Raw genomic sequence first — 26582 nt, 5'->3', positions numbered from 1 at the left:
GTGGAAAGGTAGTTTGGAGATGATAGTTAGAAAGGCAAGTAGAAAACTTTGAGAATTGGGGGAAAAAGAAGTGACAGAATTTGGAGTCATTTTTCAGAATAAGAATAAATTTTCAGTGATGAAAAAAGATGGATTTTTATTGATGGGACTAAAGTCAGAGACCAGGGAGAAGTTGAGGTTGGTAGGGAAAAAATAATCAATGATCTTCAGGAGTCTAGATGGGAGATCATCTAGTACAAAAAGATCTCTTATCTGATGCATCTCCTTGTCACCCAAAGCATCTAGACTAGTGCTAACCAATGGGTAGGGAATGAAATAAGATTTGAATAAAGTATGAATGGAGGAAGGGTCAGAGAGCTGCAGTGGGACTGGAGAAAAGGGATGGATAGGAAAGACACTGCAGTGAAAACATATGTAAGAATTGCTGATTTGTGGGTAGGAAGAGAACATCACTCATGATTTTGAAGTTTGGGTAATTGAGAGAACAATGAAGACAAAAATAAAGAAACCAAGGATGAGGGAAGTCAGTTGGTAGAGCAGAGAAATGATTAATTCAATTTGGAGCATGTTTAATGGGAAGTGTGGATACATATTTTTCTGCTGTTTTTTTTCTCCCCAGTAGCAGAATAGATACACATTGTCCTTCAAAGAAGTTAGGTGATTTGAAAGAGTAAGAAGAAAGACACTCAAAAGTATAGTACTCAAAAGTGTAGAACAATTAAAGGGAAGATATTTTTAATTAATTAATTAACTTTTGGCTGCGTTGGGTCTTCATTGCTGCGCACAGGCTTTCTCTAGTTGCAGCGAGCAGGGGCTACTCTTTGTTGCGGTGCGCGGGCTTCTCATTGCGGTGGCCTCTCTTATCGTGGGGCACGGCCTTTAGGCATGAGGACTTCAGTAGCTGTGGCTCGTGGGCTCAGCAGTCGTGGCTCTAGAGCGCAGGCTCAGTAGTTGCGGCACACGGGCTCAGCCGCTCTGCGGCATGTGGGATCCTCCCGGACCAGGGCTCGAATCCGTGTCCCCTGCGTTGGCAGGCAGATTTTTAACCACTGCACCACCAGGGAAACGCAAGGGAAGATTTTTTAAATAGACAATTTTTGATGTGTTTATAAGAAGAAAGGAAGACAGAGTGAAGGAGAGTGATAAATTCAAATAAGAAATAACAAAGCCATCTACGTGGAAGTCTTGCTGTCTAGGGATATGCATAAGGGAAAACAGAGATGCACGCTTTTGGTAACAGAAAATGAAGATAACATTTAAAAATTTGTGATTTAGGGCCTTGCTTCTGTTTTCTGCTCTCCTATCTTATTTTTATTGTGTGACCATAGTACTTCTTATAAGTATCTCCATCAGAAAGTAAGCAAATATTGTGAGACAAATTTATGTTTTTGTCATTCTGTTAACAACATTCATTGAGGAAAGAGTTGTTATGTTAACAACTAAAATGAGACACCAGGACTTAGAATGTGTTTGGTTTTGAGTCAGTGAATCAAGTTTTTTGGCTTGTGGTTTGCAACTTGAGGAAAAAGTAGGTATAGACATCTAGAATGATGAGCAGCAAAAGAAATGTCCCATATACATCTCTATATCTATGTCTGTCACACATATATAGGAGGGTTAAACTCTTACCAATCCAGTGAGCTCACGTTACAGTTTTAAGGGAGACTCAGTATCCTTCGGAGAATATTTTAAGTGAGCAAATACTGTTTTTCCTATACTAGACAAGGTATGCAAGTTTAGTGTTCAAAATTTTACTTGTGTAAAGTCTGACTTTTAATTAACTATCAGTAGGTATAGAAAGTATTTTGTAGTAAAGGTAACAGATTATGCAGAGTTTAATCAAAAAGATTTTTTCCTGATTGGATTTTTGGTTTTTACATTTAAAAACATTTAAATTTTTGACTTATTATTAAATACAATTATAAATTATTTCTTAAGAAATGAAAATATATAATTTCTGATTTTTTTAGTAGTCTGCAGCTGTGTCCTATGGAACCTGGTTCAATCAAGAGCAGGCTGTATTCACTGATATCATCAAAGCTCACATTATTTTTTGAGCTTTAAAACATAAATAGCACTTTCATGTGTTAATGCCGGAGGCTATGAATAATATAGAAGGCTAACATTCAAAGAAAACTGGCGTACTGAAGCAGAAAACATTGCATCTATATTTTATAACAATAATAAAGATCTTACCTTATCTTCTGAAAAAGAAATAGCCCCGAACATTTTATTCCTGGTTCCCAGCTATTTCCTTTAGAATCTCTAGGGCACTCTGAACATCCTTAATCTATTGTGTTTTATGCCCCCTTGTTAGGAACTTCCTTTTCCAACCCAGTGTGTAAAATATAGGCACCTTATTTTCAAAGTGCAATGTTTAAGGAGTACACACCAGTCTAAGATGAGTGAGTGGATCATTTACTTTACTTACCTCACAAAATTCCACTGAAATGACAGTGGATGAATATAAAAGTAAAGGGTTCAGGGTATTTCAGAGTGATAAATGTCTACATAAGTGATTATACTGATAATCAAGGGTAGAAGAACCTGTAACCAGGAACAGATATTAGATGAAACTGTCAAAGAATAGGGAGCGGTTCAGTCTAGCTGTGGAGGAACTCAGGTACAGAGAGTAGGATTGAGTAGCGTCGAAATAATCAAAGTGATTCACTAGAACATTGTTCTGTTACCAACTGGCACAGCAGTAGTACAGTGAAAACTAGGAAGCTGATGTTTAAAAAGGAAATTAGGGTTACTAGTGTGTGTGACCTACATAGAAGAAAGCCTCCTTATGTGGCTTTTGGAGAAGTTCCAGCCTATGTCTAGATCACCATATGAGACTTCCAGTTTCACACCCACTTAAGTGGAATTTCCATTCAGAGGAGATTGGGGAAAATTAATGTGCACACAGGCAGAAGAAAGCCACACCAGGTACCTCTTAATTCACCATGGTTTTTTTTTTTTTTTTAATCACCATGTCTTTATCTTGCATGTTTTAACTGGTAATGATGGATGGTCATGCATTTTAGTCAAGTGAGCAGTATAGATATGAGCCAGCAAATAGAGCAGTGGAGCCCAGAAGTAAAATAGTCATATTTGATATGTAAGAGAAGCTTAAAATTAGTATCTTCAGATATTCAAAAGCAGAGGCAAAGCAAGAGCAGAATGTGCTTAAATAAGTTCAGTCTAAGAACAAGAAAGTTCTTAAAAAATTTAAAGAATTTTAAAAAGATTGTACAAGTGTGAGAAGATAAATCGGTAGAAATTGTCCCAGATGTACAACATCAAAAACATAGATGGCAAATGATAAATAAGGAAAAATCAGAGGAATAATCCAAGATGTTCAACATCCATACAATAAGACACAGTAAATACAGATGGAAATTGTCAAATGCATAATATTTAACAACATTTTCTGTAACTGAAGAATACTAAAGCCTGTTCCCACAAAAATTTCCAGTTTAGAGCAGAAATACAGAGGGTTCCAAGAGAGTAGTTTATGTTGCAGGATGAGGGGGTGAAATAGGATGAAAGATATAATAGACTCTCTGCTGAGTTTAAACATATTCCAAAGAGATTTGCTGACTATTGAATTGTTTGGGAATAGATTAGTGCTTGTTGCATAGAAAAATCGTGGTACAAGCATTATACATTTAGTGAACTTCATGAATATTATGTTTAGTATTAATGTAAACACTGAATATTTGAGAACAAAAGGGCAACAACCTATTTTTGGAAGGACTAGAAGCAAGTATGGGGAGTGAGGTAGGAAAATAATAGAAAGTATTTAAGAGTAAGAAATTATTAAAGAGCAGTGTGTGATGTTATTTAAAATATAAAGGAACTAGCTAAAAGAATTTGAGGTTGGAACAAGAATCCTGTTGGCAACACACTTTTACTAACAATTTTGTATAGTAGAGATCAGCGGTGCAATTATGTATCCCAGAAGACTCAAGAGCAAATGGCTTAAATAACATGGAAATTTATTGATGCCTCAAATGGAAAAGTCCAGGCACAAGTTTTTAAACACACTTGATCCAGGGGCTCAAACGAAGTGTCCACCATGCTTCCTCAGTTCTGCTCGTTTTCCTCTTTTCCTGAGCCATTCTCAGGCTTCACATGGTGATGAAAATATTCTCTTTCAAAGAACATCTTTCCATAGAAATCCATGAAATTACTCTCCTTGAAACAATTTGAGTCACATATCCACCCTGAACCAATCATTGTAACCAAGCATTTCTTCCTCCTCCCCTACAAGTTCCCCAGTTTGGGGATTCTTTGTCCTTTCATTTCTTCTTACACACCTGGATAGTTCTTTTCTGAGCTTGTCTCTTTCTTGTTATATTTTTGTCAAACACAGTTACCAATAGTCAATAGATGCTATTAACTGTGTTTTAACCTGTTCCACTGAAGCTACATGTTTATTATTTATATTTTCTAACTTTTTAGTTTTTTCAAGAACCTTCTCACCAACCAAACTGTAATAGCTTGACAGACCAAAAATAGTTTATTCATGACTCATACCACTTGTCCACTGTAGGTCAGGAAAGGGACTCTTCTGATTCTAGGGCCCAAGATGAAGAAGCAATCCAACCACTATTTTAAATGTTGGCAGGCACTGTGCAAAGGGAATAGGAGCTTTAGCAAGTCTGACACCTGGAAGTGTCATGTGAAATATCTCAACTTACTGTTCAGAACTATTCATTTGATCCCATCAATCACAAGGAGGTCAGAAAGTGCAATTCTACCATGGACCTAGAAGCTAGGAGAACTGAAATTATTTGTCTAGCAACATCGGTCACTACCACATTGTCTTTCAGGACATCATAAAGTTAATAGGTTGCCAAAATTCTGTCAGCCCGGTTGATCTCTTATCTTTAGAGCATTTCTCTAGAACCTATGCTCATGAATAAGGAGAGCCCTGCTCTTATAGCTCACCAGAGTGTCCGTATTTATTTTCCAGGTACCATATGCATTTATACTTAGTTTGGTCCACAGTGATACACTTTTAAGTTTGATATTTGAGTTTTCCATTAAAAATAAATGCTATTACAAGCAATCTTTTGAGAGTTAAAATTCAGAGTTTAAGCTGTTAACATGTCATTGATAACAATTTGTGTTTAGGTCTCTTTGTTTGCTCGGGAGCTTATGTACTCACCAGAGGGTCCTTGGCTGCCTCTCGAACTTTGCATGCTCAACTGTTGGATAATGTGCTGCATCTCCCACTCCAGTTCTTTGAAACCAATCCCATAGGCCAGATCGTCAATCGGTTCACCAAGGTAAGTAAGCCATACCTTATTAAATAGCATACGTATAAATGATCCACATTTAGTACCTTATTATCTCATTTGTAAAAAATATCATTCTAAAAAGATGGGATTACGTTTAGGGTAGATTTCATTGTTATTTTATTTCTAATTATTGGGACATTTATAATTGATGTATAGCAGAGTCACATCTTACACACATACTTAAAATAACCCTTAAAAATAGCTGAAAGAATCCAAGAAGTGCATGTGCTCTGGTGTCTACAACTCCAATTCTTATACACATTTAGTTTGAGAATCAGTGGTTCAGGCTGAGGAGGGGGAGAAATGTAAGTCTGTATCGACATACCCAGATTTTAAGCATTCTGCCTTTGAAAGAACTATCAACTCATTAATGGCAAATGGGGGATGGGTAGAGGTTCCCAGAGTGTCTCTGCTAACCTATAGGGTTTTGCCCATTGTGTTTACTACTAAGTACTTGTAATTGTACTGTCCAATAAAACGTAATGCAAGCCACAGAGGTAATTTAAAATTTTCTAGTAGCCACAATATAAAAGTAAAAAGAAACAGTTGAAGTAATTATTTATAATAATATATTTTAACAGAAAATATCTGAAACATTAAAGTATAATCAATGTAAAATTATTGATTGAATATTTTATTTTTCTCCTACAAAGTCTTCAAAATCTGGTTTGTGTAATAGACTTCTGTTAGATCTTAGTTTGCAGCAGCCATGTGGCTTCTGTATTAGTGCATAGCCATGATCTTAAAATATGGCAATATATTTTTGTGTATATGAAAAACATTTGGTGTGGTATGGGGAAAAGTGAGGATAAAACATCAAAATATAAATGAGAATACCTAGCATAATCAATGTTTGATGGAGTATTAAATCTTGCTTAATCATACCAGTGTCACACTGTTCTTTGAAAGTTTATAGAAGAACTTGATCACCAGTGTTCTTTGTCTCCCAGTGGACATATCTCTATGACCCTCCTAAACAACTCTCATTATTATACAGTAACATGACAAATGATTGGGTCTTGAACAGATGAGAATATGAGAAGGTGTATTTTAAAGACAGGCAGGAAGTTACTTATGAATATGATGCTCTTACACTATTTGGTATGTGAGATAATCAGGGAAGTCCCAAAGCAAGGCTGAGAAGAAATAAAATTCTATCTCCATTCTTTATCATGTTGTCCTAAACTGAATACTCCATCCCTTCAAGGTTGAGTGCCTTCCTATTCCCTGGGATCTCTAAGGTCATACCTTATACCACAAACATAGCTTTAAGTTACATGTGAACTGATGCATGACCTTCCCATGTCCATTTCTCAGTCCCATTGTCCACCTCTATCTTTCGGTTTTTAATTTTGTAAGTGAAGATTATTTTGTTTTCCTGTTTCTTCTGATATTGGCAGGATCCAGCTATCCAAGAAGGTCACTGGACATGTTCTCAGTGGATAAGAATGGCCCAGGAGTGTTTTACAGTTTTTAGGGAGTGAATAATGGTAGACCAATGCCCCTGAATACCCAACTACCGGGGTTTGGACTCTTTTTTTTTTTTTAACAGAGTCTGATTTCAGTCATATAAATTAAGTGCCATGTAGTTGTCATTGGGAAGTACAAATTGCTTGATCATAGACATATTGGTACTAGAACACCCTCTTAATTGTTACAGCTGAAAAATACATGGGGGTGGGCTGGGGAGGGCAGAGATCATATATTGAATAGTTAGATATTTAATAATCAGATTGTCACATCTGGGTAAATGTTTTTATTTTTACAATGAATGATATATGTCTTCTTCCCCTCATTTTAAACCAATGAAAAGTTAAAAATAAAGTGACTCGATATCAAATTTTTCAGGACATGTTTATAATTGATATGCGTTTCCATTACTACTTACGGACCTGGCTGAATTGTACACTGGATGTTATTGGAACAGTTTTGGTCATTGTGGGAGCTTTACCACTCTTCATTCTGGGGATTATTCCTTTGGTTTTCCTCTATTTCACTATACAAGTAAGTACACAGATTTTTATGTGTATTAATAACTTATAAGTTCACAGTCAAATATAGTTTCAGACCCACTTAGACTGCCTGTTAGTTAAGGTTCTCTAAGGAGCAGACATCAAGAAAGGATTAGATGTACTAGAGAATTGCTGGGGGAAATGCCTGTAAAAGATAAAGGAGAGGGAGCAAGAGAAGGCTGGGTGAGCCCTTCGACAGTGAGGCAGGTCTGCTCCCTTCGAGGGAGAAGGAAGAGGATTGGGTAGGAAGAGTCTTGGACTGCAGAACGGTTCCATAAGAGGTTTGGTTGAATGAATGGGAAGTCCACAACCAACACTGCCCAATGGATGCTCCCATGTGACCCCTGAATGGGCTTGTTTATCACCCCTGCCATGCTCAGTCTTTGCCTGGGAGTCATCTGTGGGAAAAATGGCCTTCATTCTACTATAGTAGTGGATTTGGAGGGGCAGCGGCTGGGCTGTCAGTCAGCTATGGGCCCTGCAACAGGAGAACTGAGTTGTGCATTTTCATGGCCACCATAAAACCTAGGTTTTGTTTACATTTTAGCAGAAAGTTAATTTGCCTGAATATCCAAGAGAGAAGCACATATTGCCTTTTGCCCTGTTATCCCTGCTATCAACAAACTATTGCTGGAAGAACTACAACAGATCTCTCATGATATGTATATATCCTTATATTCCAATTAAAATGTGGTCAACCGGGGGCTTCCCTGGTGGCACAGTGGTTGAGAGTCCGCCTGCCGATGCAGGGGGCACGGGTTCGTGCCCCGGTCCGGGAAGATCCCACATGCCGCGGAGCAGCTGGACCCATGAGCCATGGCCACTGAGCCTGTGTGTCCGGAGCCTGTGCTCCTCAACAGGAGAGGCCACAACAGTGAGAGGTCCGCGTACAGGAAAAAAAAAAAAAAAATGTGGTCAACCAGTTTGAATTCCAAAATTATGTCACTGTGAGGCTGTAGTGTAAAAAAAAAATTTCTTAACACATATTTAAATTAAATATAAAAGTTTTTTGAGGATCTTTATACAAAAGGATGCAGTTCTTGTAGTTTAATGTTTTCTAAACCTAAGTTTTCAAATGCATATTGGAGTTTAATTTGTCCAACCAGGATGTTAATCATTTGCTCATTTCCGCACCTGTACTATCATTATTCCTCCTACTTCCTATGTTGTCCCTCTTCTCTCTGCCTATCTGGATCTTACTTACCCTTCATGCCTAGGTTATATTCTACTTTCTGTGAGAAGCATTCTCTACCAAAGTAGGGCAAAGAGATATGACTCATGTAGGTATTATGGGTTTATTATGCTGCTAGTATTATAGGCTGTTTTTTTGTTGTTGTTCTTGTTGTCATTTTATTTATTTATTTATTTATTCATTTATTTATTTACTAGACCAAAAATTGTCTCCTCAGTGTGATTGTAAGTCCTCTGGGGCAGACACTATGTCTTATAGTTAGAAAAAAAAAAAAAGTCAAGAAATTGAGGAATGGTGTTGAGGATCAATTGTGTCTGCTTAAAAAAACAAAAACAACAAAACATATCACAAGTGATAGTCTTGTGGTTGGTGCACTATAACAGGGTGTCTGGGAGTGGAAAAGAGTCTAGAAACCATGTCTTGTTAGGCGGAACTTTATAGGGTGAGCCCTGAATGAAGATTCAGGAACCTCAGATTACTTTCCTGACTCCTGTGTTTGGTATATCACTTTCTTTTCCAGGCTTCATTTCTTTTCCCTGTAAAATAAGAGCTTTGCTTTAGGTCAGTACTACTCAAAGTGTGGTCCCTGGACCCATGGGCCTATAGAATCAGAATCTCTTTTTTAAAAAATCACATTTTACAAAATATACACAATTTTTATTTGCTAATCATACTCTAATAGATCAGAGGGAAATAAAGAATTTCTCACAGAAGTCTGTGTTTTTAAAATCCTTCTGGTAATTTTTACTAAAGTATGAGAAGGACTGATCTAAATCAAATGTTCTTAAGCTCAATGCTCTGGTCAGTTTCATGGAAGGACCCCAGGGCTTCTATAATTCATTGAACTTTTATGAAACTACCTTTGAGACAATCTCTTAAGTCCTCTTGCAGCCTCAGAATGCCGTAATCGTTTGTATTCTCTAGAGCACTTAGCATAGAGCAGAGCTTGTAAGCTGTAAGCTGACAGGCCACATGTAGCGTCAGGTATGTTTTAGCGTAGCTTGCTTAATGTTTTTATCAAAATGAAGACATTTTTAAAATTAGGAATTTTACGTAAAATTCCAGATCTGAAGATTTTCATGAAAAAAAATTGCAAGATGTAGCAAACTCTTTATTTTCATTTCCAGTTTGTAGCAATTACGTGGGGCTGATGAACGATCCACCCATCCCAGCTGTCCTCAGCCCAAGTCAGAGGGGAAGTAGTCAATTATAATTGTGGCCACATTGGTTTTTTTGGCAGAAAAAAATAAAGAAAATTTTTTCCATAACTATATTTAGGTACAAAAATATTATTGTTTGTACATTTGGTTGGCTTCCTTCACTTAATGGGTTAACCACCTGGCCACACTTCCAACATGTAACATAGAGCTTTTTCCACAGTAGGTACTCAATAATGGGTGTTTGAGAGCATTATCAAAGTGAAATTTTGCCCAATTATGTTCTAGTTGTGCTATCCAGAATTTGGGCTTTTTACTGTTACAAAGGTGCATTCGTTTCCTGGGGCTCCTGTAACAAACTTCGTGGCTTAAAACAACAGAAATTTTATTCTCTCACAGTTCTGGAGGCCAAAAGTCCAAAATCCAGGAGTAGGCAGGGTTGGCTTCTTCTGGAGGCTCTGAGGGAGCTTCTGTTGCATGCTTCTCTCCTAGCTTCTGGCGGCTATCAGAGACCCCTGGCATTTTCCTTGACTCCTAGGTCCATCACTCCAGTCTCGTCTTCACATGGCTTTCTCCCTGTGTCTGTGTCTTCTCCTTTTCTACTTTTTATAATGACACTCAGATTGTATTTAGGGCCCACCCGAAATCCAGGATGATCTCATCTCAAGAACCTTAATGACATCTGCAAAGATCCTATTTCCAAATAAGGTCACATTCACAGGTACTGGAGGTTAGAACTTGAACTTAACTTTTGGGGGCTGCTCTTTAGTTACACAAGTACCCACTACACAAGTATCTTGCCATTTTCAAACTATTGAAGCAATTTTGCCTACATCTTTTCAACCGCCTCTTTCTGTTTTCCTGTTAGAGATACTACGTGGCAAGCTCTCGGCAGATTCGGCGGCTGGCAGGAGCATCTCGCTCTCCTGTCCTTTCCCACTTTAGCGAGACTCTCCTTGGGGTGTCCACTATCAGGGCATTTGGACATGAACAGAGGTTCATCCAGCAAAACAAAGACGTGGTGAATGAGAATTTGGTCTGTTTCTACAACAATGTGATTTCGAACAGGTAAGTCATATTCACATACCCAGTTCAGGACTAGTCTCTTCTTGGATATTTTGTTCACTAACTTCTAAACAAAAAGTGTTTTTTGTTTTTTGTGGGTTTTTTGCGGTACGCGGGCCTCTCACTGTTGTGCCCTCTCCCGTTGCGGAGCACAGGCTCCGGACGCGCAGGCTCAGCGGCCATGGCTCACGGGCCCAGCTGCTCCGCGGCATGTGGGATCTTCTCGGACCGGGGCACAAACCCGTGTTCCCTGCATCGGCAGGCAGACTCTCAACCACTGCGCCACCGGGGAAGCCCCAGAAAGTGTTTTTAATGATATTTCATCAAAAATATTAAAGCCTTAAATATTTCTAGTATTTAATATACACTTAAGTTAAAGTGTGTCTATTTATGTCCGTCTGAATAGTACATGATACTTTACATGAAAATAAGGTCCCACGTTTTTTGAAGGTTATACAGGATGCTATTAGAATTAGTAAAGATGTGACTCTTTGCTGTATTTTATATTTGTAGAATGGATTTTCTTTGCAAACAATAATCTATAATATTTTGAATTTGAAGCTATACATTTCACATAGAGAAGAAAAAAACATTAAATAGTTGGGCACATGTTAACTTTTAGTGACTAATTTTATCATATAAAAAACGTGTATGTAATCAGAAAGGTAAGTGATTTTCCAATGGGATTTTAAGATAAATGCATCATTTCAGCTGATGTTCTTTTGTTTTGATTTTTAATTCTGATTGAGTTTTAAAGCAAAGTTCTGCAAAAGTAAAGTGTATTTTTATGCAGAGAAATCCTTTACTCTATCATCACTGCAAAAATCCTGTTTGATTGAGTTCTAAGTAAGTGTGAAAAAAGAGAATGCAGCTATTGATGTTTACTTCTTCAGGTTTCAGAGGAGAGTTCATACTAAGTGCACCAAAACTTTTGCATCTCAGTTCAGGAATATTTTCCATTATTACAGGTGGCTGTCTGTTAGACTTGAATTTCTTGGCAATTTAATGGTGTTCTTCGCTTCACTGCTTGCTCTGCAGGCTGGCAATTCTATGGATTCAGCAGTAGTTGGTTTGTCCATATCCTATGCCTTAAATGTAAGTAATAGTGATTTTGTGGTATATGATATGTTTATAATCCAATTAATTAAACTCTCTTCTCCTTTTCCTGTCTGAATTATAGACTGTATTAACTAAGTAATGAGAGACAAATCTGGATTACCCTGGAGGCTCATTTCTTTCTTTTGCTACTAGCAAAAGAGCTAGCTCAGTATTTCTAAGTTAGCTCACAGAGAAAACAGGCTGATACCCAAGGCTCAGTGCTAGAGGATCCAGGAAACTCCTGCTGTTGCATCATTACCCAGAAGTTTCCTGTTCTCCTATCCTTATAGAGTTATAAAGTATAACAGGGATAGGACCCCTCTCTACCGTGGCCTGTCCATCTGGTTTGCCCAAACTAAGCAGAGAGATAATGCAAGCTCTGGGGAGAATATATGCTCTGCTTGTAATTTTTTTTCCTAATAAGCCCTATTTTATATGATACTGCAAAGTGCTAGTGGTATGACTGTGTGCAAGTCCCCTTAGTAAAATAGAAAATGTATCAAACTGCTTAATATAATTCCATATTATTTAAAAGATGGGTCTACATGATTTGGGTACATGCCCTTAGTCCCTTATCTAAAAGCCTCAAGTCAGTTGCATTTCAGAATTCAGAACTTAGGCTTCTAGAAAGGAATTATGATACATTTAACATATATATATATATATATATATATATATATATATACACACACACACACACACACACGCACACACACACAAATAAATATATCCATATGTATGTATGTATGTATGTATATATGCAGGGCCTGGGGCAGAACTCTGTAATCAAACTCTTTGTTCTGCAGTGAAATATGTGAATGTACATCCTAAGTGGGTTAAATCAACACTTTAAGGAGACCCACATCAGTTCAGTCAGGTTGGCCATCAAATGGTTTAGCACCAAACTCAAGAAAAATCTGAATCGTGTGAGTTTTGTGACTTTCAGAACTAGATTTGAAGTTACAACCTTGGGGAACTTATATTTAGGGGTAAGTTGCGTGAGAAGAAAGTAGAGTTTGGGGGAAAAAAAGGAGACAGGAGTAGTCAGAAAATTCCTTCAAATGGAAGCTGGTAAAGAATGCCAAAGGTAACATTGTGTACAAATTTTTTCCTCACTTAGGATGTACATTTCTTAAGGCATATCCCATCAATCTTGGTATTCATCATTTCTTACACCAAGTATGGTCTCCTTTAATATATGTTGAACTATATTCATTCCTTCTTCTGACAAATAACCATTGTTTATGATATTAATGAATTTAACAAAGAAGCACATGTGTGTCTAAGAATAAATATGCTTATTTCTAAAGTTGTTAAATAATTCTAAGAAATAAAATATATGAAAATTCTGAAAAATGAAGCTTTATAAAGTACTATTAATAGTATATAAAAAACTGATACTCATTCATTAAGCTCTTGGTTTTTCACCTCCAGATTACTCAATCTCTCAATTTTTGGGTAAGGAAAGCATGTGAAATTGAAACCAATGCAGTTTCCATTGAAAGAGTTTGTGAATATGAAAATATGGATAAAGAGGTAAGCACTCCTAAATAACTAATAAATGGATGCAGAATTAAAATATTGTAATACACCTTGAACTGACATCTTAAAAATCAATTTTGAACAAAACCTGCATTTCCAAATTTATGCTGTAATATTTTGCATTTCGACGAAATTAAAATTCAATCTATTGTAAAATACACCATTATTTTATATAATCACTAAAGTAGAAAAAAAGCACTGCTAATTAAATTAGGACTGTTCATAAATTATAAGATATCCCATTTCAGTATTGTTATAAAAATGAAATATGAGCACCTGTTTTTAAGGGGCACAGTGATCTGTCCCCTACCAATGTAAAGTAAAATATGCAACCTATGATTATAACTTTGTAAAGATTTTACATTGAGAAAAGTGTCTTAATGCAGTCACCTCACAATTATTTACAGTCTGATTGTCCAATTTCAAAATTAACTACGCCTTTACTGCTTATACCTTCTGTCCCATTTACTCACCATTAGCATCTCTGTGGATGGGAAGGAGAAGGAGAAAAAATCAGTCTGCTTTGTTCCCTTTAATTAACTATAATTTGGGAGAGAGAAGAATTAGACTATAGACAGAGTATAATGTTAGCATTATCTTCATATTTTACTAATCTAGGGTACTTCTGTCTCCCAGTTCCATGAATTAACAGGGCAGATGATAAAGGGTATATGTTGAATTTCTGCATCTTCTTCAATCCATTTATAAAGGTATCTAAATCTTCGTGAAACTTTCCTCTTTTGCTCGCTCATAACTCTGAGGAAGAAGTGTTCCTCCTCCAAATAAAAACCTACAGGGCTCCCCTGGTGGCGCAGTGGTTGAGGGTCCGCCTGCCGATGCAGGGGACACGGGTTCGTGCCCCGGTCCGGGAGGATCCCACATGCTGCGGAGCGGCTGGGCCTGTGAGCCATGGCTGCTGAGCCTGCACATCCGGAGCCTGTGCTCCGCAACGGGGGAGGCCGCAACAGTGAGAGGCCCGCACACCGCAAAAAAAAAAAAAAAAAAAAACCTACAAATTTCCAGTTGTATTTTGGAAACATCTCTTCATATCTTTTCTCAGACCTTATTCCATTAACCACCTTCTCTAATTCCTAATTTCAGCCCCCCAACCCCTTTACTCCTTTCAGCCTATAAATATACTAAAATATTTTCTGCATACTCCAACTCCTACCTGAACTTTGAATCTTCCTCTAGATTCTTCCCTGGGTCTTACCTTCCTTTTTCATACACATTTCACGAAAGATTAGTCTACCTTCACGATCACAATCACAGTTACGAATATCTAGTTTGTTCAGCTTAGTGCCATGTAATGACTAATATAAAAATTGTATCATTTTCTATATTTTCTAAATCTTTTGCTATTAATATATGTTTTCTTTTCATTTTGAAAAAAGTTCAGTAAAATGTGTGTGTGCACACACAAGCACACACACATTTAAAAAAAATCATCTTTATGTAATTTGATGCAAGTTGTAACAGACACCATTGCAAAAACCCTTGATGTGGAAAGAAGTAAATGTGTCCAAATGACCCCTATTTACTCCTCTATAGCCCCGTTTCTCTGCTCCTCTTTACAGCAGAATTCTTGGGAATAGTTCCTGTACTTGCTCTCTCTAATTCCTCTTTTCTCATTCTTTTCTGGACCCTCTTTCACACAGGCTTTAAATCCTACCACTTCACTGAGCCTGCCCTAGTCAAGATCACCAATGGTAGCCTCTCAGTCTTCACTTTACCTGGCCTATCATTTGACACTTGTGATCGCTCCCTCTCATGAAAACACTTCACCTCCCTGGCGGGGCACCACAGTCTTCTGCGTGTTCTTCTACCTCCTGCTCTTCCTCCAGTGTTCCAGAGCCAGGCCTCAGTCTCAGGTCCTCAGCATATGTAGTTAGTCTCCTTTACCTGGAAAGGGTTTCCTCTGATATGCACATGATTTGTTTCCTGACCATGTCCAGTTAAGCCTTTTCTAACCTCCCTGTTTAAAATTACACCAACCCTGCCTATTTCCTGATTTCCAAAGTTTTATCATCAACTAACATTCTGCATAGGCTATATGGTGCTTTTTGTCTCTCCTCACCAGCATGCATGCTCCGTAAGGGCAAGAATTATTTGTTTTTCTCACTGCTAAATCACCAACAACCAAAGCACTAACTGGCACAGTAAACACTCAGTATTTGGGAAATGAATAAATGACAAACTGTCCTCCTCTCAGCTAAAAATTTCAGGTTACCTTCAGCTCCTTTATAAGGTTTTAGATTTTTCTTAATAACTTAATAGAAGATGGGAAGCCTCTTTATGTGTAAAAATTTATTTCTAAGATTTTGGTATTTTTTAAAAGCGTTTTCAGAAAACTCATAATGTTTACAAACGTCATTCATCATTTTTGTTTTATCACTTTTGTTTATATGCATGAGAATTATTTTTATTGGGGGGAGCTATTTTTATTGTAATTATAGTTTAAAAAATATTTCTTTGTTTTAAGGCACCCTGGATAATGTCTAAAAGGCCTCCGTCACAATGGCCCAATAAAGGGATAGTGGAATTTGTTAATTATCAGGCTCAATACCGAGATGATCTTGGTTTAGCATTACAAGATATCACTTTCCAGACTCATGGGGAAGAGAAGGTACCATATATATTTCATAAGTCACACTTTACCTTTCATCTGAATATATTTATTGTTAAGGCCAAAGTATACCGTGATATTGAATATAAGATGGTCATTTGTTCAAATTTCATATAAAAGTAATAAAGACGTGGTTGGTTTGTACAAAATAAGCTTTTCCTCTATCAACAAAAATATATATTTTAAGCTGTTCATAATCTATTGTGAAACATGACTTTACTATTTTTTAGCTTTATTGAGGTAAAATTAACAAATAAAAATTGTATTTTTTAGGGTGTACAGTGTGATAGTTTGATATACATATATTGTGAAATGATTATCATAACCTTAAGAACACTTAAGATCTACTCTCTTAGCAAATTTCAGTATTATTAATTATAGTCACCATGCTGTGCATTAGATACCTAGAATTTATTTGCCTTATAACTGAAAGTTTGTACCCTTTGACCAACATCTTCCCATTTTCCCCACCCTTCAATCCCTGGTAACCTTTTGTTTGACGTTTTGATGTTTTTAGATTCCACATTTAAGTGAGATCATACAATATTTTTCTCTGTCTGGCTTCTTTTACTTAGCATAATGTCCTCGAGGTTCACCATGTTACCACAAATCACAGGATTTTCTTCATTTTTATGCAGGATTATATATATGTTTATATACATTTTTTTTTCTTTATCCATTCATGCATGGCATACACTCTTCAACACACATATTAGCCCAAGCCTTTCCAGTGAGTAAGGAGTGTCTGGATAAAGACTCATCCTTGCATGTCACGTTAAGTCTTCCATGACAGTCAATGTTATTCTGGTTGGCAAAATTAGATTCTACTGACCTGACACGTAATGTATTTGTTGTCAGTACCAAGGTCCCCTTCCCTTACAAAAAGTACAATGTAAACTGTTTATGATGATTTCATTATAGATTGGAATTGTGGGACGAACTGGAGCAGGCAAATCAACACTATCAAATTGCCTATTTAGAATTGTAGAAGGATCAGGAGGCAAAATTATTATTGATGGAATTGACATATCTACAATTGGGCTTCATGACCTTCGTGGCAAACTTAATATTATTCCACAGGTAAAGACTGTTTTGTCGTTAGTCTTTCTTAACTCCCTCTAGGGAAACTTCATCTTTTGTTCTATTTTATTTTGTTTTTGTTTTAATTTTTTTTTAATATATTCCTTTCAAGCATACACATTCATTTTGGGGAGCCAAATTATTTTAAATGTATTATGAAAAATAACTATGTAATTAAATCCTATTAAACACTCTAAATCTGAAGTGTTCTCCCTACGTGCATTTATCTATTTGAAAAACTATGTTGTTTTGCAAGTTTCCTTCATAATAGTAAATACAAATAAAATTCAAATGTAGAGATCAGGCTGAAACACATTGGTAGTTTTTGGAAGAAAAAAACAATTACTGAGGCTTTTGCTTAGTTGGTAATTTGAATGTAGGATTTTGATTCTTTTAACTTGAGGTTTAGAAATATTGAAAAAATGAAAAGAACAATAATGCAGTTAGATCTTTTTTCAAGTCCTTTGATTTTTCCATCTGTGGCGTCAGAGGAACTTGGTCATTAACAAATATGCAAATTGGCTCAATAATATGCCTCTGCAGTCCAAGATGACTTTATTCAGTTGTGTTTGAGAGATTTAAGCTGAGCATTTATGAAATATCTTTATATTATTCTTTAAAAATATCTTAAAATACTATCATCTCTTTGTCGTACTGTTTAAACACATATTTACATTCATGAATTTACTTCAAAACAAATTTGAGTAAAATCTGAAATTCTGACAGGGATAAAATTGACTGGAGAAAAGAAACAGTCATTCCTCTCTTATAAATCAAAACAGGCGTAGTAAAATACAGTTTCACTAGACATGTCAGTGTATTGGAAAGAGTGTGGACTTGTCGTCTTTGAATTCTACTTGAGCACTTACCTTCTGTGTGTCCTTGGATGAGAGTTTTTAAAACCTCCAGTTCACTGTCTGTCAAATGAGGATATTTACTTCTATCTTTCTGGATTGGTGGGCTGATAGATAATATTATATACATAGTATAGATTACATTTATTCAGTTCTTTTCTGTATTATATTATATCCCTGACTAAAGGGCAGCTACAATCATTATTATCGTGGTTGTGTTCGAGACATTATTAATAAGAGGACGAGAAAGAATCAGGAAGCTTATAATGATTTAATCTAACTTGCAACTTATTCTGATTTTCTTCTGCTTTTGGGTTCAATATAAAATGAATTTGATAACTATTTAGTTTTGATCATTTTGTTTTTTCCTTATTTAATGTACGCATGCCTCATGTGACAGTAAGATTACTGGTGACTATTTTATTCTCTAGGACCCTGTTTTATTTTCTGGAACCCTTCAAATGAACCTGGACCCCCTAGACAAGTATTCTGATGGCGAGCTATGGGAGGTGCTGGAACTATGTCACTTAAAAGAGTTTGTGCTGTCCCTTCCCAAGAAGCTGCTGCATGAAATTTCAGAGGGTGGTGAAAACCTCAGGTAAGCTGCTAAGAACAGAGCTTGGCCAGGTTATTCATTCAGGGCTTTTTAGAAACGAGTTGGCCTCAAAAGGAAGTCACTCCTGAGCTACCACGGATCTTGTCTGGCCTCTTCAAAGCACACCATTGCTGATTTCTCCTAGGGAAGACAGACAAGGAATAAATAAAATGATAGCCACTGGCTGGGAAACTGCTGGTGAAGGGAAACAAAGGGGAAAAAGTGGAACAATGCAGCATGAAAAGTCACTTTAATTGAATCTTCTTCTGCCAAGACTCCTACTCTAATAGCTTTCTTCCTAAAAAAAATTGTTGTGAGGGCTACTTTGATGTTTGATGTCTTAGGATGGTCCCTTTATGTGATCAGAGACCTAAGGGAAATCAGTTAGACCCTCTCTGCACTGGAGAGACACAGCCTGTATGACTCAGCTTCTTCTCTGTTTACTCTCTCCTCCCTCTCTCTGTTTCTGCCACCTTGGCCTCCTTGGTTCCTTGCTGTTTCGTGAAGATGCCAGGCCGGTTCCTGCCTGCCTCAGGAATTTTACATCTGCCAATCACTTTGCCAGGAACAGGTTCCCATTGGAAATCTTCAGGACTCACTTTCCACTTCCTTCAGGCCTTGAATTTAAAGGCATCTTCTCAGAGAGGATTATTTTGGCATGCCCATCTAAAATGCCCACCGCGTACCCACATTTTACACCCTCCCTTTCTGTACGTTCGAATTCTTCTCATTACTATGCATTTTGCTCATTTATTTTTTTGTTTCCCTATGTAAACACACAGACAGAGCCTTTTGTCTGTTTAATTCATTGTTCTATTTGCAGAACTTGGACCAGAGTCTGGCATATAGTAATCACTCAGTGAATATTTCTTAAAGAAAAGAATGAATGAATGTGTGGGTTAGGAAGAGAATAACAGTATAATTAGAATTTTAGAACAGGAAGTGTGTGACCATAAAATCCATTGTGGAAATCATTTTACCATTTTTTATAACAGTGTTGGACAGAGACAGCTTGTCTGTCTTGCTCGTGCTTTGCTGAGAAAAACAAAAATTCTCATCTTGGATGAGGCAACAGCTTCCGTCGATTTTGAGACTGATAACTTGGTGCAGACCGCAATCAGGAAGGAGTTTTCTGATTGTACCATCCTGATGATTGCTCACAGGCTGCATTCTATCATTGATTCAGACAGGTATGCTTTATTTGTTTTCAGAAATAAACCAGTTTCTACAGAGATACCTACTGAACATATGAAACACATTAATTACTTGCCACTAGTAAAGGATTTTATCTGTGCTGAGAGATACAAAATGTCCCCTAATAGTATGGAAGATACTTTCCAAAATAATTAGAGGAATTTGTTAATGCTCAAAGAATATTAGAAAACTTGATATATTTCCTTAGTTAAATAGTACCTTTATTTTGTACTGACATAACTCATACAGTAATTTAAACCTTACGGTAGCAAGAACAAGAAGGGTGAACTGAAACACTGATTATAGGTTACCTGACTGGATTCTTTTCACATTGCAGGGTGCTTGTTCTAGACTCTGGAAGGATTACACAATTTGAAACACCACAGAATTTGATACACCAGAAAGGACTTTTCTTTGACATGCTAACAGAAGCAGGAATAACACAAGACTCAGGGACAAAAAGTAAATACTTTTAGTTGTATATTGATTATACCAAATAAAAAAAAATAGTATTTGAAAAAATAAAGACAGGGGAGAAATGCAAAACAGCGGGCCCCTAGCTACATGTTAACACAGACAAGAGATAAGCACCATAGCTCTAACCATAACGGGCTGTACCCAACCTTCTTTCTTCCATTCATTCCCTCCAGAATATCTGCCTTTTCCTCATTGCCCAAAGTGCTAAATGCCATTTATCCCTTAAGTCTCTGACTTTGTTCAGGAGTCATCTTCTGCACAAAGCATCTCTTGATTTTTCCCTTCGCTCCCCTGTCTGATCCACATGCCCTTTTTCTGTCCTCTGAGTAGCCCTATGTGCATACCTTTATCATGGCAGGGACCATACTCTATTTAAATCCTTTTAGTCTGCCTCTCCTTAAAGCTACTTGAAGGCAAGTGCCCAGTTTATTGTTTTTGTGTGTTAGGTTCCTAACATAGTACCTTTCAGATTGTTGATACTCCACAAACATTTGTAGAACGAATGATTAGGCATCTTAGAGTAATATTATACAGGCACCTATAATAACTTTTGAGTTATTTTACAGTATATAAAATTATGGAGGGGTTTCCGTGGTGGCGCAGTGGTTGAGAGTCTGCCTGCCGATGCGGGGGACACGGGTTCATGCCCCGGTCTGGGAGGACCCCACATGCCGCCGAGCGGCTGGGCCCCTGAGCCATGGCCACTGGGCCTGCGCGTCCGGAGCCTGTGTTCCGCAATGGGAGAGGCCGCGGCGGTGAGAGGCCCGCGTACCGCAAAAAAAAAAAATTATGGAGGAATCACAGAAAAACATATTGAGTTATTCAGCTGCTTTTTGGAAAGAGTAATTATATGTTAACTGAATTTTATAAAATAAAATTTTGCTTTATTTAAAAATAATATTTTATAATATTTTTACTATTTACTTTGAGTAAAAAACATATTTTCTATGGAACGTCATTTTCTGGCTTGATTAACCTCAGTGAGTTATATATCAGATGGTATACATTCACAAGTAATTGTTGATTTGTAGTACTAATTATATTTTGAAGGGTTTTTTCATTTGGTAGTTTTATGTAATAGAAGCCACATTATTTCTCTGAATTGCCATTCAAATTTGAAGTTTTCAAACTTCAATGGTATTTTCCTTTCAAGATGATTTTAATAAAATATTTTAACATGTTAAGACTCAACAGCCATTTCTTTTATCCTCTTTTTCTCCTTCCTCTGCAACAACTTTGTACAACCTTGCTTCATCCCCTAAGTGTATTTATGAAAAGTTACTGTAAATTATAAAACCCTATATTATCTAAAGCTTCATTCCTTAAAATGTAAGCTACTGAAAGTGTTGTCCTGTCTTTACAATTCCTGTAGTACCTACCACTATGTTTTGTACTCAGTAGGCATTGAATAAATATCTATTGAAATCCATTAAGAAAGGGAACTGGATATTTCATTAATATCAGTTAAAATTTATGTTTTGGCCTCTTTACACATGTAGTAAAATCAATCAGAGACACTGCATAATTTAGAAATCTAATGGGAAATCAACAGTCACCTGGATAAATTGTGGTATCTTCATACAGTGGAATTCTATACAGCTATGAGAATGAATGAACAAATGCTACAGGCAACAACACCAATGAATCTCACAAACATAATGTGGAGTGAAAGAAAACACAGGGGCCTTCCCTGGTGGCACAGTGGATAAGACTCCATGCTCCCAATGCCAGAGGCCCGGGTTTGGTTCCTGGTCAGGGAACTGGATCCCACATGCATGCCACAACTAAGAGTTCATGTGCAACAACTAAGGAGCTGTGTGCTGCAACTAAGGAGACCACGAGCTACAACAAAGAGGCTGCCTGACACAACTAAGACCCCATGCAACCAAATAAATAAAATTTAAAAAAAAACTATAAAAAAGAGAAGTCAACCACAAAAGCATATTCTTATATGATTCCATGATTCTATTGATACAAAAGGTTTTTTTTTTAAAAAAGAAATAAAGAAGAGAAACTATACTCCTAGAAGTCGGGATATTGGCTACTCTTGGTGGTGATGGGTAATGATTGAAAGGGTGAACAAGGTGGGCTTCTGGGAAATGATTATGTTCTGTTTCTTGATCTGGGTCTGAATATTGGTTCAATTTGTAAAAATCATCAATCTGTATACTTAGGATTTATGAAAATATAGATAGATAGTTATAGCTATATATATACATGATATCTCATGTATAATATAAATAAAGAGGAAAAAGAAAAAGTAAAATAAATTAGTCATTTAAAATGACTAAGCCAAAATTACTCAATATAATATTATTGTGTTTTAAAAAATCAATATTTCATTCTCATTTTTATTATGTACATCAAGTTTGTTCAATCACTGAAGTACTCTTTGAAACAAAGTGCAGGATACTTAAAATGACTGGATTATAGAGAAGTAGTAAATTTGAATTAAAAAAACCTTTTAATTCAATGATTTATTTATTTCAAAATTTTAACTTCAAAATATATTAAGAAAATAATTATTATCATTTGGACATGCAGAAATATTTACCTTAGCTGATAGAATGAAAATCCTAAGAAGCATTAGATTGAATTATTTTAGGATGAGAATATTTATTACTGAAAGCCCACTATATGCCAAGTAATGTGCAAGGCACTGGAATAATTTATTACTTTCAATTCTCAATAAAGAATATAAGAAAGTTATTACCGCTCATCCTATTTTACCAAATATGATAAGATACCAAGAGGATCTTGGCCAATAAAGTGTAGAATCCAGGCCCACATGACTACAAAACTGATGATGATGTTCTTTTCAGTTCTCTAATAAGATGTCTCATTCCTAGAAGAGCCACTTAAAGAGTCCATAGTTCAAGAATGGGGCGGAGAAGAATTTAAACCAATAGCTGTGTAGACAAATGGAATTAAACCTTGGGGGTAGGGTGCTTCTTCAAATATAGTATTAGTTTGAGCCATATGAAATAGTCATTTTTGTAGGTAAAAAAATAGTTGAATAAGGGCAATTTCATACACTTTTAAATATAGCTTTGATATCAAAGTTAGTGTTAAGAAGATGTAATGCAGTATTTTAATACATGTGAAAATAATAAATAGTTCTAACTGGTCTAGAGGGCTTTTATTCTAGGAAAAAAAATCAAGAAAATTAAAATAAAATATTATAGTAGTTAAAAGAGTTCAGGATCTAGTGACAAAGTGCTTATGCTAAATCTCAACTCCACCACTTTCTAATTGTGTAAACTTGGGCAAGTTAACTTAGTTCTCTGGACTTATTTGGGTGTAAGAATTTTATCTACCTCCTAAGGGTTTTGGGTTTTTTTTTTGAAAATTAAATGAGATAACACAACATTTAGGACAGATAAAACTCTTTCTGGAATATAGAAAACATTCAGTAACATGTTAGCAATCACTTCAGTGCCAACAGTCGTATCTCCTCTCCTTATAGTTGCAGTTTTGTGTTTACAAACAAAATCACATCATAGGACATAGTATTAAGTAAACAAAAAGGGCAAAACTGAGCCAATGTTTATGAAAGGCTATTCTATACACAGCAACAACTTGGGGATAATTGGAGATTAAAATAAGACACGGTCCTCAGTGGTGTGCAGTGTGATTGATCTCAGTGAGATTAAGCAAAGCTAAGAAGGCAGAAACAGGGCAGATCTCTTTCTAGTTCCTTCCAGTTCTCCTAGTTCCCACTTTTCTAGCTGTCATTTTCCAAGCAAGTAGACCATCTGTGGAATACAGAAATCAGGACTTCTTGATACATTATGAGCCACATTTCTCTAAATCTTTTTATGAAAATTAATACTATTTTGGTAGTTTGTATGGTGGCTGCTGTTGGGTTAATGGGGCCGAGGTAACTGGTGTGAACCCAGTAAAGGCTGACTGGCTTCTCTTGATGACCGCTGACTAGGTAACCAGGTTATTTACAGATCAACCAGATTTTGCACATGCTCAAGTTATCATAGTTGATCAAAGATAGCAACATTTTCTCTCTTGAGGGCAGCACAAAGAGAAAAATAAAACTGAATAGGGGGCTTCCCTGGTGGCGCAGTGGTTGAGAGTCCGCCTGCCGATGCAGAGGACATGGATTCGTGCCACGGTCCGGGAAGATCCCACATGCCGCGGAGCGGCTGGGCCCGTGAGCCATGGCCGCTGAGCCTGCGCGTCCGGAGCCTGTGCTCCGCAACGGCAGAGGCCACAACAGTGAGAGGCCCGCGTACCGCAAAAAAAAAAATGAATAGGCATATGAGTAAAGTGTTAAAATATATCATAAACTGAAAAATGTTTGTGATAGTTGTGAAAAATATTTGTGAAAAATTTGAAAAATATTTTTCCAAAACACTTACAAGGAAAATGATACATGTGCATTTTTGTGTGTCAAGGGAAGAGATACAAGATTGATTTTTGAGTTCATGTTTATAAGACTCAGCTTATCATTAATATACTTGCGAATGATTATTGGTTTACTGCTATTTTTCAACTCTTGATAGAAAATGTAATGTGGTTATCAGAGAATAAGACTAAATGAATGATTTAGAATACGTGACAGTGGAGTACCACAGGAACTAGGCATAAATGTTAACCCAGTTTTAGTCAACACTAACTCTGTCTGAACATCTGCTTCTGGCTTTCTGTTCTGAGCATTTGTGCAACAATTTCCAGGTATTACAGAACAGCCTCTGCTTTCCCTGTATTGCTATAGCTATGACTTTACAGAGGTAATAGACAAGAATTAACGTTGGCCATGATGCGTAAGGTCTTGAAAACTGTTGTTTCATGTATTTTCTTCCACTTTTTAGTTGAATCAGTTCCTTTTTATTCCATCTTGGCCAGAAGCAGAAGTCCAACAAATGGCAATTTGACCAAATGTTTAACCACAAAGTAAGGGTCAAAAGTTTAAAAACACAAGGAAGGAAAGAAGGAAAACAAAGAAAGAAGTGTAAACAACTAAGGGGCTTGTTTTTCTTAGGTAGAAAGAAGTCCCAAGGTAGAAAGGACCAAGCTGGCCAGAGCAGTTCCATAACACCACTGGCCACTTCTATTACATGTCCATTGATTGGTAGTTGCAAACCCATTGCTTTATCTCCAGCATCATGTCTGCATTTCAAGAAGGTAGAGCAGAATTATGTCACATACCCATCCCTAGCTGCAAAATAATTTTTAAAGTAGGGGATGTCGCCACTCCAAAAAAACTGGGTTCTGAAAGTAAGAATGAATAGAAAAGATAATTGCAGTAGCATTTAGCAAGGTCTGCCACCACTACTTTTTGTCGCAAAGTATTTTTTGACTATGACAAAATATTCTTAATTTAGTTACTTGGGAGACAAAAGAAGGGTAGTGGTTACAACTAATAAGATCCAATTTCCAGTTTCCAATACTATATAGGCTATGTTAAGCAATTTAAGGTGATTGGATGAACTCTTAACAGAATTGTGTGTTTGTGTGTGTGTATTTATGTATTTACGTTGTGTACGTAGATACACACACACACACACACACACATATATAGCTATAGTTATAAAGTTGTGTTATGCCATTTAAGACATTTCAGGAGGTCTTTTAGGTAAGCCAAAAAATAGTTAATTCAATGAGGTGTAAGACAGACTGTATTTGTTAGTTTTTTAACATCCAAAAAACTTAATGTGAGGCAAGCTATTAATTCTTCCCAATACTAAATAAATGCTTTACCACAGCAAATTTATTTTCTCTTATATTTCTGCAGAATTCTGCAGTTTTTGACTCATAGTTTCAGGGTCTTGAGGATATTAGGGAAAATAACCTATTTTCTTGTGGCATTTTCTTATAATCCCTCATAAAATTAGCAAGTCACTGAACTTTGTTCATTCTCCTTCTATCATCTCCATTCATAATACTTAGCACTTTCTTGCCAGGCACTCACAAAACCCCAATGAATTAGGTACTATTATCTTCATTTCGCATCTTAAAAAATCTGTAAATTCAAATTTGCTTCTCAGAAATGTAAAGAATTAAATAGCACTGTCTAAACCTGTAACATTATCTGGTAAACAAGAGGTCTTTCATGGATACTATCCAGTTTAGTACTGAACAAAAATGGTGCTATATGATTGCATTATGGGATGGATAAGGCAGCACAGCATTGGGGCTGAACATGGACTGGATTTGAATAACTCTGCTACGTATTAGTTGTATAATCCTGGGAAAATTACCTAACACATCTGTGCCTTAATTTCCCTATCTGAAAATGGGGTAAGAGGAACTACCCCTAAGTTTGTTAGAACAAAATTAATTAGTATTGTTAAAACATTTAGAACACTCCTGTACATAGTAAGCACTATTATCTATTGCTGAATAAGAAATAAATAAAAATTTAGTAAGCTTAAAACAACAAAA

General features: G+C 36.5%; 1 protein-coding gene across 1 annotated transcript in view; it reads left to right on the top strand.

Annotated features, from left to right (window-relative positions):
- The window catches only part of LOC132424011 (multidrug resistance-associated protein 1-like), a 74980-nt gene extending 54512 nt beyond the window's left edge, over positions 1-20468 (top strand). Inside the window, exons 19-28 of the mRNA XM_060009840.1 lie at positions 5125-5279; positions 7140-7295; positions 10521-10720; positions 11686-11812; positions 13250-13351; positions 15840-15983; positions 16905-17063; positions 18349-18515; positions 19508-19702; positions 20044-20468. Coding sequence (XP_059865823.1) covers positions 5125-5279; positions 7140-7295; positions 10521-10720; positions 11686-11812; positions 13250-13351; positions 15840-15983; positions 16905-17063; positions 18349-18515; positions 19508-19702; positions 20044-20182 — 1544 coding nt within the window. The 3' untranslated portion in view covers positions 20183-20468. The remainder of the gene's footprint in view (positions 1-5124; positions 5280-7139; positions 7296-10520; positions 10721-11685; positions 11813-13249; positions 13352-15839; positions 15984-16904; positions 17064-18348; positions 18516-19507; positions 19703-20043) is intronic.
- The last annotated feature ends 6114 nt before the right edge of the window (positions 20469-26582 follow it).

Source organism: Delphinus delphis, chromosome 4, assembly GCF_949987515.2.
Source record: "Delphinus delphis chromosome 4, mDelDel1.2, whole genome shotgun sequence".
NCBI classification, from domain to species: Eukaryota; Metazoa; Chordata; class Mammalia; order Artiodactyla; family Delphinidae; genus Delphinus; species Delphinus delphis.
The sequence above is the reverse complement of the archived record's forward strand: the minus strand, read 5'-3'. Positions and strand labels throughout refer to the sequence as shown.